Here is a 22,651-nt window from a genome sequence, read left to right on the forward strand (position 1 = left end):
GAACATTGCTGCTGTCAAAGCGTCCTGTAAAACAAACACACACTCTTTTTCATATATGAAGTGCTTCTGAACAGTTCATCTTCCATTTGTACCTGGGAAAAAGGAAGTAGTTATGATAGTTGCATCTTCATGAAACTCTGTGCAACTTACAGACCAATCTTCAAATGAAATTTTTAAAAAGTGACCCACCGCAGGACTAGAGTATTTTTGTGCCTAATGTAGAAATGGGTTTTTAAGACAAGGGCTTTTTAAAGTAAAATACATTTGTTTTTACTCCTATTTGAAAATACTAAATATGCAGCAGTAAAAATGGTATACGGTCCCCATTGCAAATGAACAAGGAGGTGAGCACATAGTAAGTCATGTTGCACTGTTTTTTCTCCACCCTAGCAATTTACCAACAAAGTGCAGCCCGTGCAGCTGGTCTTAGCATTGGGCAGCCACAGAGGACAGGGGGGATGTGTCCTGTCTTCCAGGCTGCAGGGAAAGGACATAGACAGAGCCACTCTGTGGCAAACTATTATGCCCTTGGCTGAAGGGACCATCTTTCTGTTGTGTTTCTACAGCACCCCATACAATGGGGGCCTGGTCCATGATTGGCATTACTGCAATACTGATAATAAATAATAATTATAGTATGTCCTTTACTTTGTTTTAAACAAAAGAAACTACTTCTTCAACCTGTGGAACTCCTTGCCAGAGGACATTGTGAAGTCCAAGACTATAACGGGGTTCAAAAAAGAGCTAGATAAATTCATGGCTATTAACCAGGATGGGCAGGAGTGGTGTCCCATTGCCTCTGTTTGAAACTGAGAATGGGTGACAGGGAATAGATCACTTGATGATACCTGTTCTGTTCATTGCCCACTCCTCCTTCTTCTCTGCTCTGGCTGAGTAAACTAGGAATGGGGGAGGATTTTTATTCTGTGCTGGTAGAGCCCCTCCTCGCAGCCGTCATTTCCTTCTGCAACTACAGTGAATGGAGTGGCCCTGCCACCACTTCTAAGGTGAATGTGAGAAGCAGAAAAGAGTAGGATGTAAAATCCCATTTCTTTTTTAACCAATTAAACATTAAGTTTAGCGAGTTAACTGATTAAATGAGGGCGGGGGTGGGTTCTCCAGCCCAGCTGCTCCCAGTCCTGTGTTGGGCTGCCAGCTACTAGCCCCCTGTGGGTTGGGAGTCAGCAGCCCCGTGTGAGGACTCGGTCGGGATAGAGCAGCCCTCCACTCATGGCGGGCCACAGGCGGGGGCTGCCCCTCAGGTAATGGTTAAGAGTTAACCTTAACCCAGTTACCCATTAACATCGCTAGAAGACAGGTGGCAGAAGACCGGATACTGGGCTAGATGGACCTTTGGTCTGACCCGGTATGGCCGTTCCTATGTGGCTTTCCATAACCTTTACAAGCCCACACCATAAAGGAGAGGATCATTGCAACCAAGTTCACTGTAATCCCAGTGTTACTTGTGCATTGCTGCCTAAAAGTCCCATATAGGCTAGGGCTCTGCATAGGGCAAGCAGAGCTGCCCCCTAAATCTTGCCCCTGCTACACTGGTTCCACCCTCTGTGGCTCTGGAAGTGTGGACAGGTACTGCTAGTATAAGCATAACGTAACTACGACTAGGCCTAGTTGCTAAAGTTCCTCTCACATTCGCCTTAGAAGTGGTGACGGGGCCGCTCTTCATTGCAGAGGGAAATGACAGCTGGGGGAGGGGCTCTACCAGCACAGGAAAAAAAACCCTCTTCCCTCTCCTAGTTTACTCAGTCAGAGCAGAGAAGATGGGGAGTGGACATTCCCCTGGGAAATATGCATTTAAGGCTTTAGGAAGGTGTATGGAATTAGCTGCACACCCAGTATGGAGGTGAGGGAGACTTTACAGCAGGGGTAGGGTGAAGTTCAGAGCTCCCCTCCCCCCCCAGCATTGGAAAGCCCATGCTAGCACTCCAGCCTCCCCACTATCCCTCTGCGGGGCTATTGCACACACAATTCACTAGGCTGTGGTGTGCGGAGTGTCCTTCTCCTTCTCAGACAGGGGCCAGGCCAGGCAGGGGGTTTTGTTTTTGTAGTTTTTTTGCTTCTCACTTGTGTGCGAGTGCAACCCCTGATTTTTCTGTGGATCAGCCACTCTGACCCAAAAAAATGTTCCCAATCTCTGGTTTACAGCAAGTGTAATGAAGATTACAAAGTTTCGCTGTGGGCTAGGTAGGGCAATAGGTTCAGGCTCTGCCTATAGAGCAATGCAGTGCAGCTGCTCCCAGTCATAATATCTCCCCAATCTTCTCTGATTCTAGAAAGAGTTACTGCCTTCTCTGTTATCTGGCCAGCTCTGCTGGCTACAAATGGGGGAGGATGATGTCATGGTATCAGACACATAGCAGGGATATGAGCAGTCCTTAGTGTTCACAGGGTGAGTGTTTTTGATGGTTTTGCAGTTACACCTGCTCAGAGCATGTCTTGTCCTATAGGAGAAGTGAAAAGCTCCTGAAACTCACTTAATTGTCTTTTGATTATCCTATAGCTGAGTTTATTGTAAGCCCAGTTCTGGGCACCCCCAGCTGTGCAAACCAAGGACACTCAGAGTATGTCTAGACTACATGCCTCTGTCGCCAGAGGCATGTAAATTAGACTACCCAATATAGTCAATGAAGCCGGGATTTAAATATCCCCGGCTTCATTAAAATAAAAATGGCCGCCGTGCTGTGCCAGCTCAGCTGATCATCGGCACAGCGTATGAGTCAAGACGTGGATCGGTCGACAAAGGAAGCCTTTGTTGACCACTCCCTTATGCCTTGTGAAACGAGGTTTACAGGAGTGGTCGACAAAGGCTTCCCTTGTTGACCGATCCGCGTCTTGACTTGCGCGCTGTGCCAACAATCAGCTGAGCCGGCACAGTGTGGTGGCCATTTTTATTTTAATGAAGCCGGGGATATTTAAATCCCGGCTTCATTGACTATGTTGGGTAGTCTAATTTACATGCCTCTGTCGACGAGGCATGTAGTCTAGACATACCCTCAGTTCCTTGTAGGATCTGGTCTTGCAAACAGGTTGTGTTAGTAATAAGGTGCACACGCATTGTATAAGAAATGCTACTTTAAAAGGACACCTATGACCTTGAAGGACTAAGAAGATTAAAACGAGATGAAAATAAATGAAAAGGCAGCACAAAAGGAGGAGGAAAGAAGATGAAAAGGAAACATGGGCAGGAAGGAATTTGTAGAGAGATAATTACAGAGCTGGGATACAGGAACAGAACATTGTGTAACCCAAAATATCCTCTACTCTTTTTTCCCTTTTGAATACTACTGAGTTATTGACTACAAAAAACAAAGAGGAAGAAATCTGATTGTAAGGATGCAATAATCTAACCATTCATTTTTGTCTTTAGTATTATGAGGGAAAGGATAATTGGCTGTATCGTGCTTTATTTAAAAAAGGACAGATTTTTAAAAACTGAAGGAGAATCTTCAGAAAATGTCACCAAGTAAACAGTATGGCAAATGACCAAGACTGCAGAGTAATATACTTTGATATTACAAAGTAACTGTACTTGAAAATAACGTCGTAATTGAATAAGGGTACATTAAGAAAATATGATTCAGAACCAATATTACAGTAATTAGATAAAGGAAGCGTAAATGAAATAACTTTAGGAAGAGTATTTCCACAGAGATTATAAATGAGATTTTGGTGGAGCAGAAAGGCCTTTAATTGTAATTTAGTGTGCACTACAGAATTATCAGAATATTGTGTTAGTTCATCATATAAAAGAATATCTTATAATTCCCCCTAATAAGCACATGACAGCTCTTCATATTCTTTCATTACAGTTGATTAGGAGTAAAAAACAGTAGATTTTTTTTTCTTGGACTCTTCTTCAAATCCTTTGAAAGAAGGCAAGACAATGTAACCCTTTTTCTATACTATAATACTGCGGAGGTGGTATTTAGAGAAGTGGAAGCATTAATGGTGGTACTTGAAAAGGTTTTCAGATTTAAATTCGTTATGTTCATTGCTTGTATTTTGTTTAAAACTTGTTTAAATTCTTTTCTTTTTCTTTTTATTGAAACCTTCAGTCAGTACTAGGGATGTAAGTGACTAGTCAAGCAGTCGCTACTTGATAAGCCTAGGGTTACTGGGTAGCTAAGTCACTACTCAGCTACTCGCTTCCCTCCCTCCTTGCTGCCTCTGTATCAGGCAGCAAGGTGGGGAGCAGGAGCCAGTTCTGGGACGAGCCAGCTTAAAAGAGCAGTTCTTACTACATTTAAAAGGCAAAGGTGCAGCAGTCCCGGGGATGGCGCAAGCTGAGACTGCTGGATACTGGTTCATGCCGCTCCTGGGAGCTAACCCCTCTGCAGCTCAGCAGGAAGCCCAGCTCCTACGACATTTAAACTGCGGAGCCACAGTGGAGGTAGCAAATGCCCCGCCTTAGTGACTAATCGAGTAGTCAATGCAAATTCCATCAACTACTCGATTAGCTTATTAAACTCTACATAACATCCCTAGGCAGTACCAGATTTACAACAGTGTTGCTGGTGCTACGGGGCTGGGCCCATACTAAAGGCCTTGTCTCCACTTTGTGGTGGATCAACACTGCAGCAATCGATCCACCAGCATTTGATTTAGTGCATCTAAGCAGAATATTAGAAGAGTAGCTGGCATAGACGGGAAAGTAGCCCCGCCAATATTGCCGCGCATAAAACGCTGAGGTGAGTATGCGTAGCTGATGTAGATTGACAGTGCTGGTAAGTGTAGACAAAACCTTGACTTTCCACCACTATTCACCCCTTTTTTCTGGCCAGCCAGGGCTTCTCTCCCCAACTCCTAGCTCTGCCTGGTGGCTCTGCCCCCAACACCAGCAGGCAGCCTGGGGCAGAGAGGAGCCCTCAACTGCTGCTGCTCTGGGCCAGTGACCAAGATTTGTGTTCCCCGGGGGTGGGGCCCACCTCTCCTGGCTACTCTGTAGAAGGGGCAACCTGGAGAAGTTGGAGTCTGCAGCTCCTTGCCCCCAGCACCACCTCCACTGTGAGCACCAGCTCCAGGAAATTAGGGCTGGGCCAGGCTCTGGGGGATGGGGCAACTCGTGGCTTCTGCTGTCCTGCCCCTGGAAGAGGGGAACCTTGCTCTACATAGTCTCAGTGGTGCCCGCAGGCAAGTCATGGGGCGGGTGGGATGCTGGGATGGGCAGTGAGGGAGGTTTGTGTATTTTGGGGTGCTAGGCAGTGGGGGGTCTTGGTGAAGCGCTAGAGTTGTGGTTGGGCTGTGGGGAAGGGTATAGGACAGTGGGGGTGAGGGAGATTTCTGTGTGTTGGGATGCTGGCTAGTGGGATGGTTTCTGTGGGGTATTGGATAGTTGCGGTGTGACTGAGGGTGTGGGGCATTGGACAGGCAATGGTGGTCAGGGCACTGTGCATTTGGGGATTGGATGCCTGGCATAGAGAGTCCAGGAAGTGCTGAGTGGGAACGCTGGGTGACGTGGCATGGGCCCACCCCCATAGGGAAGGAGTACTCTGGCAGCATAGGGGTGGGTGGGCCAATGTGCACCTGGCAACTGCCCATTTGTGTACTGTGCCCTCATACAAGGCAGAGCAAGTATGCCCCACTGTGCCCCATTGTTCCCAGGATCAACCTCCTCATGCCATATTCTCCTCCTGCCCTCATAGGGACTCACAAAAAGTTAATCCAGGCCTGCCGTAAGAGTTATAGTAACTAACAAAGTAATTGTCTCTAAACTAAAATGGCTGGACCGTTCTGACAATGTCCTGGTTCTTCTGAGCTGTGTTGATCCTAGACACCAAGGGAATCTTTTCTGTTGAGAACAGTCTATTTCCCCAAATCTTTCATCTCTGGCATATAAACAAATTCTATTCTTGTTATTGCACCTCTGATACGTAAAATTATCATTTGTATTGTAGTAGTGCCTACAGGGCACTCAGATTAGGGCCCCATTGTGCTTGATGCTGCATATACACATAGCGAGAGATCAGTCCCTGCCCCAAAAGAGTTTACACTTTAACTAAACATGGAAGAGCAGAGAGTAGGAGAAAGGAAGTAATACTATACCCATTTTACTGATGGGGGGAACAGAGGCACAGAGAAATTAAAGGTCAGATTGCTGAACAATTCCTCACATAAGCAGTCCCATTGCTTTTGCATCATAAACTTTAATGTAATGTCCCTTCTAACTTTTTTCCATTTGTGAATGGAATACATTTTGTTATGTGCACCAAAGCATGTGCAGATGTGCACCACAAGTATAAAGGCATGCTGCCGGCTGTGGGTGGATGCAGGAGCTCTGCTTATCAGCTGGGCTGCATTTGAATCTCTCCTGAGTGACCGCCCAAGTGCCCAGCTTACAGGGAACACTGCTGCCAAGGTGAATAAGGGGTATGGAATCTTGCCTTAAGTGACTTGCCCAAGGAGATGGAAGAAGTAAAGCTAGGAATTGTGCCATAATCTGTGTCCCCAGCCAGTGCCTTAACTAGAAGACTTCTGTGATAATCAAGTGCTAATGGAGTGAAGTATGGGAAAGCCTGGATGGACTCCAGTTATCCCAACCCCATACAAATCAGACATGGTGGTAAAGTGTTGTTTAAAACAGTCCCCTTACACCAGAAGCCATAAAATGCTAGAAAGTGGGTCCTGATACCTGTGGAGATGGGCTGACTTTTCAAGGCATGACATTCTCAGGTGCCCAAATACCATGATGATGGACACATACATGGCTGGAAGGAAGGGCTGCTGTCATTACTATTCTCCCATAGCAGACAGGTTCATTCCTGAGGTGATTCAAGCAGACTAATTTATGCTAGCCATTGGCCTCCTCATCAGTAGTAAAGGGTTGAGGCTAATAGATGGCATAAATGTTCCTTGAAAGCCTCAGTAATAACCCTGTCAGTCATATAAACACCCAAGAGTGGAATCAAATATGCCTCTTTTAAAGACTGCCCCAAGCTTACAGAAATTCAGCTAGCCAGGGAAGAGGCTGCCACCCTAGGGTATCAGGATTACTTCTCAAGTGGAATCCCACATTGTTGTTCAAAGATCCCTGACGCAATTAATGAGATTCAGGCTAGGTGGAGTCAGAGATTCTGATCTGGTGACAGAGGTGCTACAATGAATGGACAGCAATGGCTTCAGTCACTGAAGAAAGATTTCCTTGCTAAGAATCACAGGCTACATCGTCACTGCCAGTTCTTCCTGCTGAAAATATGCTAATGAGTCTCATTAGCATAAGTCATAGTCTCATTAGCATATTTTCTGCCTGAAGAACTGGCAGTGAAGACGAAACCACAGTCAGCCTTCTCAGGTATGGCACACAGTGGCTGAGGAATGCCTAGAGGCCAGCACTTGCAAAAGCTCTTTTTAGCTAGATCAACCTCTGGGGCCAAATCCTGGTCCCAATGAAATCTGTGTCATTATTTACACAGTTCATGGCAGCAAACCCCCATTGGGTTGACAGATCTGGGTTAGTGCTAAAAACAGCAGTGTAGAAAGAGTGCTTTGACATTGCTCGGATGGAGACATGCTTGGGTCTTACTGTCACAACTTCAAAGCACTGGCTACACAGATATTTTTAGAGCACTAGTGCAAACTCTGAGCTGCATAGACCAGCATTAGGTTCTAAATGCTGTGCTGTGTAGCCAGGCATTTGGGTGATGATTTCCACTGAGCAATTATCAATACTGGGTATTTTTCTGGTCGTTAACTGGTATTGGAATATCAGTTCAGGTTTGGGGCTATAGTTGCCCTAAATTAATGACAATGAAAGCAGTTTCCAAGTAGGTTAATCCACTGATGGAGAAGGTAGTCTTAAACACATTAAATGATGAATGAATAAAAAAGGTGGTGTTTGCCAAATGTTCATAACCCTTAACAAGAATGGAGAAAACCACCCAGAAATTACTTTAGATATCTATAGAATTATTTGTTACCCTGGAAACTTACTTATGTTTTTACTTTCAGGAAGATATCCAACACTTGGCTTAGCACAGGATGGTTCACAATGACTATTGCATTAGAACTCTGTGACAGGATAGATGTTTATGGAATGGTGCCACCAGATTTCTGCAGGTAAGATGTATTTTGGAAGCATTATTAGCTAGCCAGGTTGAACAGTGTAGATAAATATTGAAATCCTTCAATTTTGTTTTCAAGAAACATGTCTATAGTCCTTTTGAAGCAATTAATTAACATGTCCTAGGATCTGGTTCAGGAAACAACAAACAGCATTTAATTCTGTTATATAATATATTAAATGTTTTTGTTCAGATAGTAGGAGAATTAATCCATCTTGTTGGTATCTTTTAGCCTTTGAATATTTATCAGCTAAAACTAATGTACTAATTGGCATGAAATTAATCTGGAACATATTAGCTTCAATCCTCCTCTGAAGGGATTTTTCATTACAGAAGGAGGGAAGCTTTAACAGTTTGACTAGATTCTAGATTAAGATCCCTGTTCCCCTGACATATAGGACTTGCATAGCTGGAAGACTTGCCACCTAAACTGCCCAATCAAAATTTGCACATGTAAAATGGATGGTTAATTTTGCTATTTGTGCACAAAACAGGGGCAGGGTGGGTGAGCATTGGGTGAGCTCAGTGGGTGAGCATTGGCCTTGTAAACCACGGGTTGAGAGTTCATTTCTTGGGACCTTTTAGGGATATGGGGCAAATCTATCAGGGATGGTACTTAGTCCTTCATGAGGGCAGGGGACTGGGCTTGATGGCATCTCAAGGTCCCTTTCAGCTCTATGAGATAGGTATATCCCCATTAAAAAAATGTTGTTTGCAAGTGAAAGAGGCAGTACTCAGATTTTTACCAGTGAAACTGGCTAGTTTTGGAAAGTTTTTGGTAACATATGTAAGTTCAGCAAGAGATAACTTGCTACAAAAATGGATATTGAGAAATTTCACGACAGTTAATCTTGGGCCACATTCAGTGCTCATCTATGCAACAAGGGGAAGAGATTCAGTACAACTTTTTCAGTGCTCACACCCCATTTTAATTAGTGGGTACTTCATTACCTTTTCTGCTCCAAACTCACTGATTTCATTGAGGTCTACTTTATCGCTAAAATGATTTTCAGTGGCCAGGAAAGAAAGATTACTGAGATGGGTTGCCTTATTATATCATGGAGGTATGGTTTCTTTTGTATTAATTCTTTTGAGCGTTGAAAATGACTATTCAAGAACTTGCATTTTTGCTGACCATGAAAAAGTAGCTTATTGACAGGATCTTTACCATTTCCAACGTCAACACCAAATTGTACATGGTGAGAATCTTTATATATTTCCAACAGAACACTGACTACTAAATCTAGGGCTAGCCCTACCAGTGCTCCCCAAACATGAGGAGCTCTTCAAGCATCAGATGAGATCAGATACTCCAAATATCATAAACATTTCTATTGCACTTTGTCTACTTGAGTTCTCCTGTCAATTCAATTAGATAAGACCGTCTTCTTTTTCATACTTTAAAACTGTAAAGTTCCTGGCACCATTATTGGCTGTCATGTCCAGCCCCATAAATGGCCACCCTCCAGTAGTAAAAACTTAAAAAACAACAAATAGTCTAGTAGCACTTTAAAGACTAACAAAACATGTAGATAGTATCATGAGCTTTCGTGGGTACAGCCCACTTCTTCAGATGACCAGTCATCTGAAGAAGTGGGCTGTGCTCACGAAAGCTCAATCTGAAGAAGTGGGCTGTGCCCACGAAAGCTCATGATACCATCTACAGTAAAACTCGATTGGTCTGGCATCCAGTGCTCCAGCACTCCTGATGGTCCGGCACCATCGGGAACCCGGAAGTGCTCCGGGCAGCCGGACAATTGGAGCTGCTCTTGCGCCCGGCTTCCCTGATTCAGCCGCTGCTGAAACTGACCATCAGCTGAATCGGGGTAGCCGGGGGCAGAGCAGCTGGGGTGCTGCTGGGTTGGTCCCATAGCGCCACCCCTCGGGGCTGCGGGACCAACCCGGCAGCACCCCAGCTGCTTTGCCCCAGGTGTCCTGATTCAGCCGCTGCTGAAACTGACCAGCGGTGGCTAAGTCAGGGACGGCTGGGGCAGAGCCGGACTATCGGAAAGGGGGGCTATGAGGAGTCTGGGATGGCATCCCCCCATCCCACCCCAGACCCCTCATAGCTCCCCCTTCCGATAGTCCAGCATATTTGATAATCCAGCACCCCCTGGGTCCTAAAGTTACTGTACATGTTTTGTTAGTCTATAAAGTGCCAGACTATTTTGTTAAATTTTTCCTGTTACAGATTAACTCGGCTATCCCTCTGAAACTTCTAGTGGTAAGTGAATTGATCCCTATGAATTTATGACTGTTCTGTATCCGTGTAACACTTTTTAATTCAGTGTAATATAAGGCAGCCACTTTGATGGGAAAGATTATGCACCCCAACTAAGCAGGCTTACATATAGATGAACAAAGGAGGGCAATCCCTGCTCCAGAGAGCTTAAAATCTTCACTTTGACCGTGTGTAAAAAGTTCATAAGAATTAATGTACTGTAACCAAGTAGCATAATATTAAATTTTACTACTCTTTATATAAGACCATAAGAATGGCCATATTTGATCAGACCAATAGTTCATCTGTCTAGTATCCTGTCTTCTGGTAGTGACTGGTGCCAGATGCTGCAAAGGGAATAAACAGGGCAGGGCAATCAAGAAGTGATTCAGTCCCAGCTTCTGGCGGTCAGAGTTTGTCTCTTACCGTTATGACTAATAGCTCTCAATGGACCTATCGTCCATGAATTTATCTAATTCTTCTTTGAACCCAGTAATACTTTTGGCCTTCACAACAAGCTCCAAAGGTTAACTCTGCATATGTGAAGTAGTACTTCCTTATGTTGATTTTAAACCTACTGCTTATTAATTTCATTGGGTTGACCCCTGCTTCTTGCATTATCAGAAGGGATAGCTAACATTTTGCCAATGACATTATCTATACCATTCATGATTTTATATAGTTTTCTCTTTTTTCAGACTGAATAGTTCCAGGCTTTTTAATCTCTCTTCATATGGGATTCCATAGTCCTAATCATTTTTGTTGCTTTACTTTTTCCAGTTCTAATATGTGCTTTTTGAGATGGGGTGGTCAGAACTGCAGAGTATTCTAGATATGAGGATACAGCAAAGTTAGAAAATATCATAACGCCACTGTATTGCTTTCTAACCCTTTCCTAATGGTTCTTAACATTCTGTTTGCTTTTTTGACACCTACTGCATATTGAGTGGTTGTTTTCAGAGAACGACTCCAAGATCTCTTTCTTGAATGGTAACAGCTAATTTAGACCCTATCATTTTGTGCATATGGGTGGGATTATATTTTTCCAGTGTGCATTACTTTGCATTCACCAACAGTGATTTCTTCTGCCATTTTGTTGCCCAGTCACAGAGTTCTTTGAGATCTCTTTGCAACTCTCCACGGTTAGCTTCGGACTTAAATCTTGAGTAATTTTGTTTCATCTGTAAAGTTGTTTTATCCTTTTTTTGCAGATAACTTTTTAAATGTGTTGAACATCGCTGGTCCCAGTATAGGTCTGTGAGGGACCTCTCTCCACTGTGAAAACTGATCATTTAGTTCTAGTCTTTGTTTCCTGTCTTTTAACTAGATATTAGTCCATGTGAAGTCCTTCCCTCTTTCACTGCCTATTTTGCTTAGGCTTTTGGTAAAAGACCTTGTCAAAGGCTTAAGCAAACCCCAAGTGCATAATAACTAATACATTGCCTTTGTCCACATGTTGCTGACCCTCCTTATAGAATTTTAATAGATTGGTGAGACATGATTTCCATTTACAAAAGCCATGTTAACTTTTTCCCAATTTATCATATACATCTGTGTCTGATAATTCTATTCTTTACTGTTGTCTGGTACTGAAGTCAGGCCTATTGTCTTATAATTTCTAGAGTCACCTCTGGAAATTGTTTTGTGTTTTTTTTAATTGATGTTACATTAGCTATCTGCCAGTAATCTGGTACGGTGATTTATTTATACCAAAGATAGTAGTTCTGCAATGTCATATCTGAGGTCCTTCAGAACTTAGTTGAATACCATCTGATCTTGGTGACTTATTAATACTTAATGTATTAGTTTGTTCCAAAAGCTCCTCTATTGACAAGCAATCTGGGACAGTTAGTTACTCAGAATTGTCACCTAAAAACAGTGGCTCGGCTGTGGGATTCTTGCTCACATCCTCCATACTGACTAGTAATGCAAAGAATTCATTTAGCTTCTCTGGAATGGTCTTGTCTTCCTTGAGTGCTCCTTTAGCATCTTGCTCATTCAGTGAACCCACTGATTGTATGGCAGGCTTCCTGCTTCTGATGTTCTTAAAGAAAATTGATTTAGTTTTTGTCTCTTGCTAATTGCTCTTCAGATTCTTTTTTGGCCTCCTAATTATATTTTTACACTTGACTTGCCTGAGTTTATGCGCCTTTCTATTTTCCTCAGTAGGATTTGACCTCCAGTTTTTAAAATAAATCTTTTTGTCTCTAACTTCCTCTTTTACTCTGTTTAGCCATGATGCCATTTTTGGTCCTCTTATTCTTGTTTTTTAATTGGGGTATACATATGATTTTAGCCTCTGCTATAAACTTGGTTAATATGTATAGTTCAATGAAGAAATTATAGTACAATGGTGCATTTACCTGTTCATAAAGATGGGAAAAAGCAGTTTAATAAGCAATGGAATTTAATTTATCCCTATTAAAGGGCACAGCCTACATCTGTGCTGTAGTTTGGGGAAGGTCATCTACAACGGCCCCTTAAAAGAACCCAGTGCTCCCATAAATTCCACCTGAACTGTCTGGTTTGTCCTTAGTCTGCTCGTTAAATTATAAACTGTTGTGGCAAATAAAGCATGATACCTATATTCAACTATATGGATACAAAATACAATATGTTGTCTACTACTGGAAATGTGCACAAAAGGCTGAAGATGTCCTGTGGTACATTCAGAACAAGGTATTTGAGGTCCAGCAAGATACCAATTTGTAATAAAAGATGATGTCATTATTTTCCAGATTAAAATCCTCCTAATATAATGCTGATTATTTAGTTAATATCAAATACAAATATATTAAAATGCAATATCCACTATCCTATTCAGAGTTAAAATAAAACCAAATTCCTCTTACTCCTTTTTAAAGTATTAATTAGCAGAGTAATGAGTGTGGGTGATCACTGTCATGGAACTAAATTAATATCACATCTATTATTTCAGAGGTATCATATGAATATTACACAGTTTGTTCTGTTAAAATCATTAAGTTTTAAGATGATAAAACAAACTTTTTTCTAGCAGTACAGGAGGCAAAATATTCTGTTAGAAGAACTTTGTCCTGCAGAATGAGTTTTTCATTGTCAACAAAAACAACACTTAGGTGTATAAATCATTTTGTAGACTTACTAAATTTGATATTTATGAGTGTTAGTAGTTGCATTGAAAATGGAATGGTTGACCTGAGTGTGGTGATTTTCTGTTGTTGTGCAACATCATATGTAAGATTGAATTGTTCACCTTTGCTCATCGTTTTATTGGATTTTTATTAAAGGTGAAGGCAGGGCTGGAATAAGCTCTTCATAGGCTCTAGGCACACTCATAATTGTAGGTCCTTTAAATTAGACTATTTGGAAATATATAAGGGAGACATGCCCTATCACTTATACACCTAATATCACTCACTTTAATTTTAGCTCTTGAAAGTGGTGCACCATGTGAGAAATTCATGGTACTTCATTCTAAAACAAGAGCCATTTTGTTGTATACTACAATTATATTTAGGATTCAACTGATAGTTTAATGGGCTAATAAAGACAAAAGTAAGGTGATGTTGCTGCCAATATAACTATAAAATCCACAGAGCAATGCATTGTGCTGCAGAGCTGATAACTTGGCAACATTGTGTCTCAAGATCGTTCAACATCTCTTATGAAATAGCAGTACTTTGGCTGATGCTGGCCATACATTTCCACTAGAAATAGTACTTAGTAATAGTCTAGGATTTCTGAAACACAACTGTGAAATGCAAGCACTGTAGTAATAAGCAAACATTACTCAAACATTTTCCATCCTTTGGCGGGTTGAATTTTTTTATGTACATTACCAGTACAAACAAACAACCTAGATATAATATATATTTTAAACAGCTTGAGGGTATGGAAGACAAATTTAAAACAAGGGATAATTAACAATGAGCAATGCTTATGCTTTTTATTTAATATCAAATAAAATATTATTTTATTTTTATTTAATATCAAATATTTTATTTAATATCAAATAAAAAGAAAATTAACCCTGGGGCTACATGGATTTTATCATTCTTTCTAACAGTTCATGCTAGTAAACACACCAAAATAGGGATGATTAATTGAATAGTCGATGGAAATTCCATCGACTCTTCAATTAGGCAATAAGGGTGCTTCTGCTTTGAAATGTAGCAAGAGCCCACCCGGCTGTTGCTACATTTCAAAGCTTGAAATGCTGCATGGAGCCTGGGTTCTGTGTGGAGCCTGGACTCTGAGTCCCCTGCTGGCCCCAAGTTCCATGTGGCGCTTCTACTTTGAAATGTACAAGAGCCCCAGTGGGGACTCTTATACATTTCGAAGGTGGAACATCACCGCTGTGCCCTTGCCCCCTCCCACTGAGCTGGAGCTGGAAGGAACCAGCTTTTAAGTCAGCACCCCTTTTTCTCTTCCCCCCCCCCTCCACCCATACTACCTCTCTCTGATAGAGGTAGCAAGGAGGGAAGCAACTAGTTGACTAGTGTGTCGACTATCTGATAAGCTTTTACTTATCAGAGAATCTACTAGACGATTAGTCGCTTACATCCCTACACCAAAATGCAAAAGCAATCTATGAGTCAACTGGAAAAAGTCATACTCTCCTTGCAAATATTAATACAATACTTACACTGGAAAGATGAGAAAAAGGCATGCACTCAGGCTTATACAGTTTCTCTGGAATGTCAACTCTTAATTTGATTAATAGTGCACAAACATAGAACAGTAAAAATAAGTAATAAAGCAGCACAGAAAGCAAATAAAGCCACAAATGTGAAAATAGGAAGGGAAGTAAAACATCAGGTGATTGGTGATGGGTATTTTAAATGAATGTTTAGTATTACTATGCAAGTGAGACCTGTAAACACAGATAAGTTATCCTTGTTGAAACTTTCACATTTTGTGTGTTACCAACTCAAAGAGTAGAAGCTTCAGAGAATTCTTTCACACATGGCTTCAGAGTTTGTAGACAGATCCATTTTTTAAAAGAGATTGCAAATACAGTCTTCATCCTGCAACATAGCTAGCATCACACCTACTAAGCCCATTGACTCATAAGAGCCAGAACTAGAACATATAGAAAAGATCTGGCCTTAATACCCCTCCTGAAACAAATTCTAAAATTTAATGGAAATAACTTGTCTAGAACCAACTCTAACTGAAAGGCCAAGCAAATAAACAGATTCCATGGCAAAGTTCTTCCAGTTTTAACAATTTACTCTGTATTAATTAGTAACACAGGATATTTTAAAAAAATAAAGATCAAAGTCTTCAGATATCTACAACACTCCAAAACAATCTGTTAAAAGAATCCTTTCTATAATTTAAGCCATTAACACCTATGTAAACTTTCTTTGAAATGTAATCATGCAAATGTCATGAGCTAGGCCTATCCAGATAATCCTTATCTACAAAAAGAACCTAACTGCTTTACAATAGAAAAACACCAATACAAGTGAAGTCAGATCCTGAATTAAGATCTGCTAACGCAGAATCTCTCCACCCTCTTTATTTGTGTGCTCTTGATCTGTCCCCCTCCAAACAAACTAATTTTTAGCTCTGGCTAACATCTCCAGGCAGATTGCCTCTTGTTAGCAAACTCAACATGGCCAAAAGCAAGCTCCTTATCTTTCCCTCCTGATACTAAGTGAAAAATATTTTGGTCTAGAACTGCTGAGGAGTCACTGTTTTGCGTTTGCTCTACAAGTCTAACAGTGGGTGCTACATTATTCTTTTCCCCCATCGTATTTTCCTGGCATATTTAAGATCTTGTCATTGCCACCAATCAGTTGGTAATTAATACCAACCCCTCCTTACTCCAGCCTCAACAAGAAAAGGGAAGATATTTGACTAAGCTCTTTCTGTTGTATTGAGACAATGAATTTTCTACAGCAGCATCCCCATCTCCCATATAGCCACATGCACCAACCCCCGGCATATCAGCATATCCCCCATACAGCCTGCTTCCACGCCCCTCCCCCTTCTCAAGAGAGAGTCCTATATCTATCCTTCTATACTCCTATAGAGAGTCCTATATCTTCCCTTCTCATGGAGTCCATGAGCCCAGGCACCAGCCTGAGTTCGGACATCTCCATCTCAATTAAGCATCCCCTTAATCTGAGTCCCACAAAGCTGACAGTGGCCAACTGGAGTTTTTTAAAATATTTAACCCTAAAGTTCCCTGATCTTGCTCTTCTGCCACAATATCCGAGTATCTGACTTCAAGTACTGCTTGGGCAGGGAGATTATTAAACATTCCAGTAGTAAATTGACAATCTTTTTTAAGTCCACACAGCAAAGGATTAGCACTCTTACTCCAAAAGCAAATTAAGGAGGATGATCACCTTCTGTGATTCTTTTTTTTAGGGTTCAGGGAACAAATTGGGGGCCAAATCTCCCTCTTCTATAGAGAAGCTCTTGCTGGAGGTTAAAAAGCAGAAATATACCACACATCTTAGTGCTTCCTTGTAATTATCCTTGCAAAGTCAGGGATTTGGGTTCCTGTAGAGATCACAAGAAGTGAGATACCATAATTCCTTCAATCCTGGGGTACACGAAAAAGCAACATTCTTTCTCTGAGATATGAGCCATTCTTTGTGGATGGTCCTGCCTCTACTGGTTCCTATTGCAACCTATCTCCAGGAGTTGCACTAACATTTGCTGGGTCCCTTTGGGTATGTCTTCAGTGCACACTAAGCCCAGGTTTGCAGGACCCAAATTTTTGGACTCGGTGTTTCTTGCTTGAGCATCTACACCGCATTGTAAACCTGAGTTAGCAGTTGCTGAATACAGGTTTCACAGCTGTGCTAATTCACCTCTTTGGCACTTCATAGCTCTTCCATCTCAGGTCGATGGCTTGACTGGTATCCATGTTGCAAAGGTTTTATCCCAAGTCACAGTGGGATTTAGGCTCAGAGCACCCTTCTAGAAGGATCTGAGGCTCAGGTCTGTCCTTACCAATCCTGGTGCCCTACATGTCCCGAGCACCTGCACATCCCCCACAGGCGGGGAAGAGATAGGGGAGAGATTGCTTCTCTGTGGGTGCACGAAGGCTGCACTCAAAGGCGGCAGGCGGTGGGAGCAGGCAGGAGTCATGGGCATCAAGTGGGGAGCAGTGCAAGCTGCTGGCTGGAGCTGCAACAGGATGCAGCCCCACTGCCAGCTGAAAACAAGTGGTGGTTTCACCTTCCGCCAGAAGAGAAAACAATTGGTGAGTGGCAGGTGGGCACAGCCCATGGGGACGGGGAGGGAAGGGCAATCATGCCCCAAATTTCATGGTGCCTTATACAGCTGTGTATTTTGCATATTGGTAGGGATGGCCCTGCTGAGGCCTCTCCTCCTCAGTGTTTCCTGATGCAGGTCAGATTGATTTGTGTATGGACAGAGGGGGGCCTGGGTTGAGTTTGCAGTGCCGACATAACCAAACTTCTGGCTGACCAGAAGCATCTGCTGGAAGGACACAAGAGGTTGATGTTACTTCTGGCTGCATTAGCTCCTGCTAGGAAATCTGAGGCAATCTCTAAATGGTGTCCTATTGCGCAGCCAGGCTCCTACTCCTTTTGCAACCCCACACAATCTGTTCGGCACTTAACAGCTACTTGGTGAGGGGTGGCTGGTCCCATACATAGTCTGCTTTCTGCATTTGGGGAGGAGCTTTGCCTGAGGAAAGCTCCAGCATGGTTTTGTGATCTTCCCACTCTCGAGCTTATTCTAGCCCCTGTTTTAATTGCACAGTATGACTAACTCTTTCTACACCAGAGGCAATTTAGAGTCAGGTAAAAAAATTATATTTTCCTATCAAGAATTCTCTTCTTTGGCTGCCAGGTCATTTGTTATTTATGGAAAGTTAGGCAAATTGGTGTTAAAAATCCTGTAATTTATTCCTTTAGCCACCATGTCTAAACGTGATTTCTTACTATGTCCCATTCCCGCTTGCCTTAAATCCAGTAGCTATTGTTCCTAGTTCTGTTGTTGGGAGTTATGCCTTTTATTTTCAATTGAATAGCAACTATTCATAGTGGGGTATCTCCTTCAGTCCTTACTCATTGAGCTCTGAGAGCGCACAGCCTGAATCAGGCCTGCACAATTCAGACCTATGTAATCAGGAGCAAAATGAGATTCCAGAGGCAATGAGCACTGGAGAGAGGAGGCAAAATTATCCAGAAAACTTAATAGCCTAAGCACAAAATCTGTTTGTCTATACTTTGGCATGCTGACTGATGATAAAGAACAATGACATTTTATTTGCCCTTCAAAATAACTAGTGCTCACCCCAAATGAGCAAGTATAATTCTGCAATGCTGCTTTACAACCACTTCTAATTTGTAAAAGAAGGGATTGACTGGAGTGGGAGATGGGATGGCCTTGTTTTTCTGCTTCATTCCTTTCAGTGAAAACACTGTTTGCTATATTCTCAGGTACCAGTGTGGGTGGATACCATCTGAGGGAAAATGTGCACTGAAGTGGCAAAAAGTAAATGATTGACACTAGATACAAGTGCTTATCGTGTGTCAGCGCTGGCATGCTATTAGTGGGAAAGTGTAGTATATTTTACAGACTGCCATCCAGCAGTTCCCTCCCAGCTGTGCTATTAATATGCATGCTAACTGACAAAATTCTGATTAATGTCCAGTATCAAGTAGTGGTAAAACAGCATCTGTTTTAATATTAATAAATTAGATGACTAGCAATTTCCTGATAGAGATTATTCATGCGTTTCATTTGCTGGTGACACAAGTTAATTGCAGTTAGGAGAGAACATGGTACAGCTAAGTTGGGTTATTGTGTTCAGAATTCAGATCCAAACCCAGCTCTTCTGAAGTTCAGGGGTATTTGGAACTGCAATATAGGTTTGGCTTATACAAGAGAAGAGAAGACTAAACACAAAACCCTGGGTGCTCAAATGTATTTAGGCACCTAACTCCCCCTGGGAATCAAATCCCTTTTTAAGCTCTGGGCCAAAGTTGTTGTGATACAGATCTGGTTGTTCCCTTCCCCTGAGTTTGGCACGTTCTTATACTGGTTTTGGTTCAGACCTATTTCTAGTAGTTGTCATTGAATTAAAGGAATGACCTGGAATTTCTGGAACCCAATCCTGAAAGTTTCAGAAATGTCATGAGTGGACATTTCTACCCATAGAGAGTCCAACTGAAGCCAGTGTGGAGTCATTCACAAGTCGTGGGCCTAAAAATAACATATTGCTATGCAATAACCATGGGCCCCAGCCAGCACAGGATTAGGCCTTCCAAGTCTTGGATACACAGGAGAGTTTGGCTTGTTTTGGAAGCCATCAAACAAAGCAAAGGATAAGATCCAGGGGAGTTAAATTCAAGGTAGAGGCACAAGGAGAAGCAGGGTGACGCAAAACAAATGAATTATTTGCTTTTCTGTTGCCTGGTCCCAAAAACATGGAAGTTCCAATTCTGGACCCTGAAGTCTAAATGAGTTTCTACCACTCCTGCTTTAAACAAGGGGTAACTTCCTAGTAGGCTGATATGATGGGGAAAAAAATACAGGACTATGTAGCACTATTCATGATGGGAAAAGGAATTCCTGTCTAATCCAGTATGCTGGATACCCACTATTTTTAATATTAGAAGATTTATCTGGCATTGCTGGGGTCCTTAACTCAATTAATTTTTGATTTTTTGGAAAATAAAATTATACATGCTTCAATTAAATCATTTCTCTCCAGTGGGGCTGAGGATGAGGGATTCAGTTTACAGGCTGCCCCAGGGAGAGAAGACAACCCCAGCCCTCTCTCACTGCAGCAGGTTGGGGCCAGGTGAGAAGCACCTTTCCATGGCTGCTGCAGCTCCAGTGAGAACAGCTGTGGGAGGGGTGCATGTCCCCTGGCTGAGGCAGGTCGAGGTTCATCTGCCTTTGGAGCACAGGGGGCAGAGTGAGGAATGCAGCAAACTCTGCCCTTTCCCCTAGCTCCCTGATGAAGAGGAACTGCCAGTATCATCCCTGTATGAATTGGGGTGGGAGGGAGAGCTTTAGACTCCCCCGCCATCCCTAAAGGATGTTAGGGGCATGAGGCGCCCGGGGCTGAGGCAGTCCTGGATGCGGGAGCACCCCCCAGCCAGCCCCTTTCACGTGCCTGGTGATTCTCTTTTCTGTTTGAGTTTATGAGAAACAACCCAACTCCAGATACATCCCATTTTCCTGGCATAACCAAACCCTTTCCTTGCTTTAAGTTAGGAAGCTGTATACCAAATTTGATGCTCCTAGCTCTTACCTTTTAGGAGAAGTTCTTGAACAGACAGACTCTCTCAAATAGATAATACAGCCTTGAAAATGATTCTTAAAAGCTTAGGAGGTGCCAGAGCCGGTAAGTCCAGAAGAGCAGTTTAGCAGGAGTGATTCCTAAGCAGTTAACTTGTTATCACAGTAAAAGCATTTGTTAGATGGATACCATGAACTCGGTTCTGATCTCATAAATCTAATTTTACACCAGAGTATTTCCAGTGTTTTAAAACAAAGTTACCCCAGTTTTATAGTAGGGAATATGTATATGTGTGGCGGGGAGGGAGGGGGGAAGAGTAGGGAGTAGGCTTCACATGTAAAGAAGCAATAATTCAAATAATATGCATATACATGCCTATGTACAAAGCAGTTCTGATTTTCTTTCTGAATACCACATTAAAAATATACCCTGTTGGATTTATGACAACAGTATAAACCATTCATCTAAGAGATTTATTTTTCTTTTTAATACATTGGACTTTTTATAATAAACTTAGTGTGTGACATTCATTTGAAATAGAGATATAGAAATCTACCGTGGTGATAGATTAAACCATCTATATTAAATACATATATAAACAGGATTTTTAAAATAAAAAAAACTGACTCGGTAGATGAAGTAATAATTGATTTTTTTTTCAGTTCTCATACATATTCCAATGAGGCTATGTACAATAAGAATAGAATCAATCTTGTTTTTGGAAATGTAATTTTATTGTTAGTGTGGTGCTGGAGGATTGATCTCAGTATTGTATTGTGTTATTAGGAAGCTAGACTGATTGAATTAAAATGTTAATCTAAGGGATAAATGGAAAGCAGAGGTAATATTTTACATTTCTGCTGCACATACAGTGTAGAGAATGGTGAAATAAGGAAAATGATACAGAGAACTGTGCAAGTGACAGATACTATACAATAGAGATAATGAGCAAAACCAAAATACTTTATTTTATATGCGATTTGAAATTGAGATCAAACTCTAAGTAGTTACTTTTTCAAACTGAAAGTAATAAGCTTGGTATTACAGCTGCCAGCCCTGATTCTGCATTGATCTATTAATGCCAGCTCACTGCACAGTTTAGAACAACTTCAGAGCTTCTCCGAGTCACAACAACTTGGAACAACCTTGTGCAGACCATTAGGATGGTGCAGAATAGTCACAGTAGTGCATTCTGGCCAGCTTTAAGAATGTGACATAGAAGAATTATGGGGATTCTGCATCAGCCAGGGAACAGTACTACACTAGAGTTGTTTTGCGTGGGCCATATACATTCCATTTAAGTTACAGTAGTAACACTGGCTTGGGTTTGTTTTCTTGTGAGACCTAATTAGCCATGCCTGTATTAAAGGTATTTTGGAGGATAATATGTACATTTTTCCAAACAATATAGAAAAATCAAATAGCAGAGCAAAAATGTGGTGTTAGAATTAAAACCAAGCACCTTTTCTGTAGCAGGTACCATCCCATGAATCAAAAATTGCTAAAATGAGCTATGTCTCACATACATCTCCTTCTATTTAAAATGTTGTACCCTGTGGCCTCCCTGCAGGTTGATGCGCACAGGGCTACAAGATCTAAGTGATGCCCTGAATGAATGGCTTTTATTTGTGCCCCCTACTATATAAAAGTTGACACTATAAGACGCATTCATTTGTGCACTGGTTCCATTTGATTATAAAGTTAGCAGGAGAGAGTTGCATCATAAACCTGATATGCGTAGGAAGCATTCATGAAATTGTGTGGTTATATCTGTGTGCACCATGCTGGGAAAACATTCACACAAGCAGGTGAATGAAGAGAATGAGGTGACCGGCATCAACTCCTCCCTCCCTTTCCTCTGGTTCAATACAGTATACACCTCTGCATGCACCCCTCCTCTAAAGTTACAAACTGAATATAAATCGCTTTTAAGCACCATGCTTCACATTTCATACAGCAATGTGGCACTGCAGCATACTCATCCTCCCTTCTTTTTGAGCCAGTGGAGCCCTTTAATAAAAAGGAAAAAGAAAACCATCTTTGCTTCATTCCAGTACTGCTTAACTATGCTAGAAAAATACCAACTGCAAGAAATTGAGTTTAACTGGGACACAAATTATTTGAGCCCAC

General features: G+C 41.9%; 1 protein-coding gene across 1 annotated transcript in view; it reads left to right on the top strand.

The window, feature by feature from the left end:
- ST6GALNAC5 (ST6 N-acetylgalactosaminide alpha-2,6-sialyltransferase 5) overlaps positions 1-22,651 on the top strand; it is a 125,902-nt gene that overhangs the window by 102,866 nt on the left and 385 nt on the right. The window contains exon 4 of the mRNA XM_075936290.1: positions 7,963-8,070. Coding sequence (XP_075792405.1) covers positions 7,963-8,070 — 108 coding nt within the window. The remainder of the gene's footprint in view (positions 1-7,962; positions 8,071-22,651) is intronic.

The sequence above is a fragment of the Pelodiscus sinensis genome, chromosome 9, assembly GCF_049634645.1.
Source record: "Pelodiscus sinensis isolate JC-2024 chromosome 9, ASM4963464v1, whole genome shotgun sequence".
NCBI lineage: Eukaryota > Metazoa > Chordata > Testudines > Trionychidae > Pelodiscus > Pelodiscus sinensis.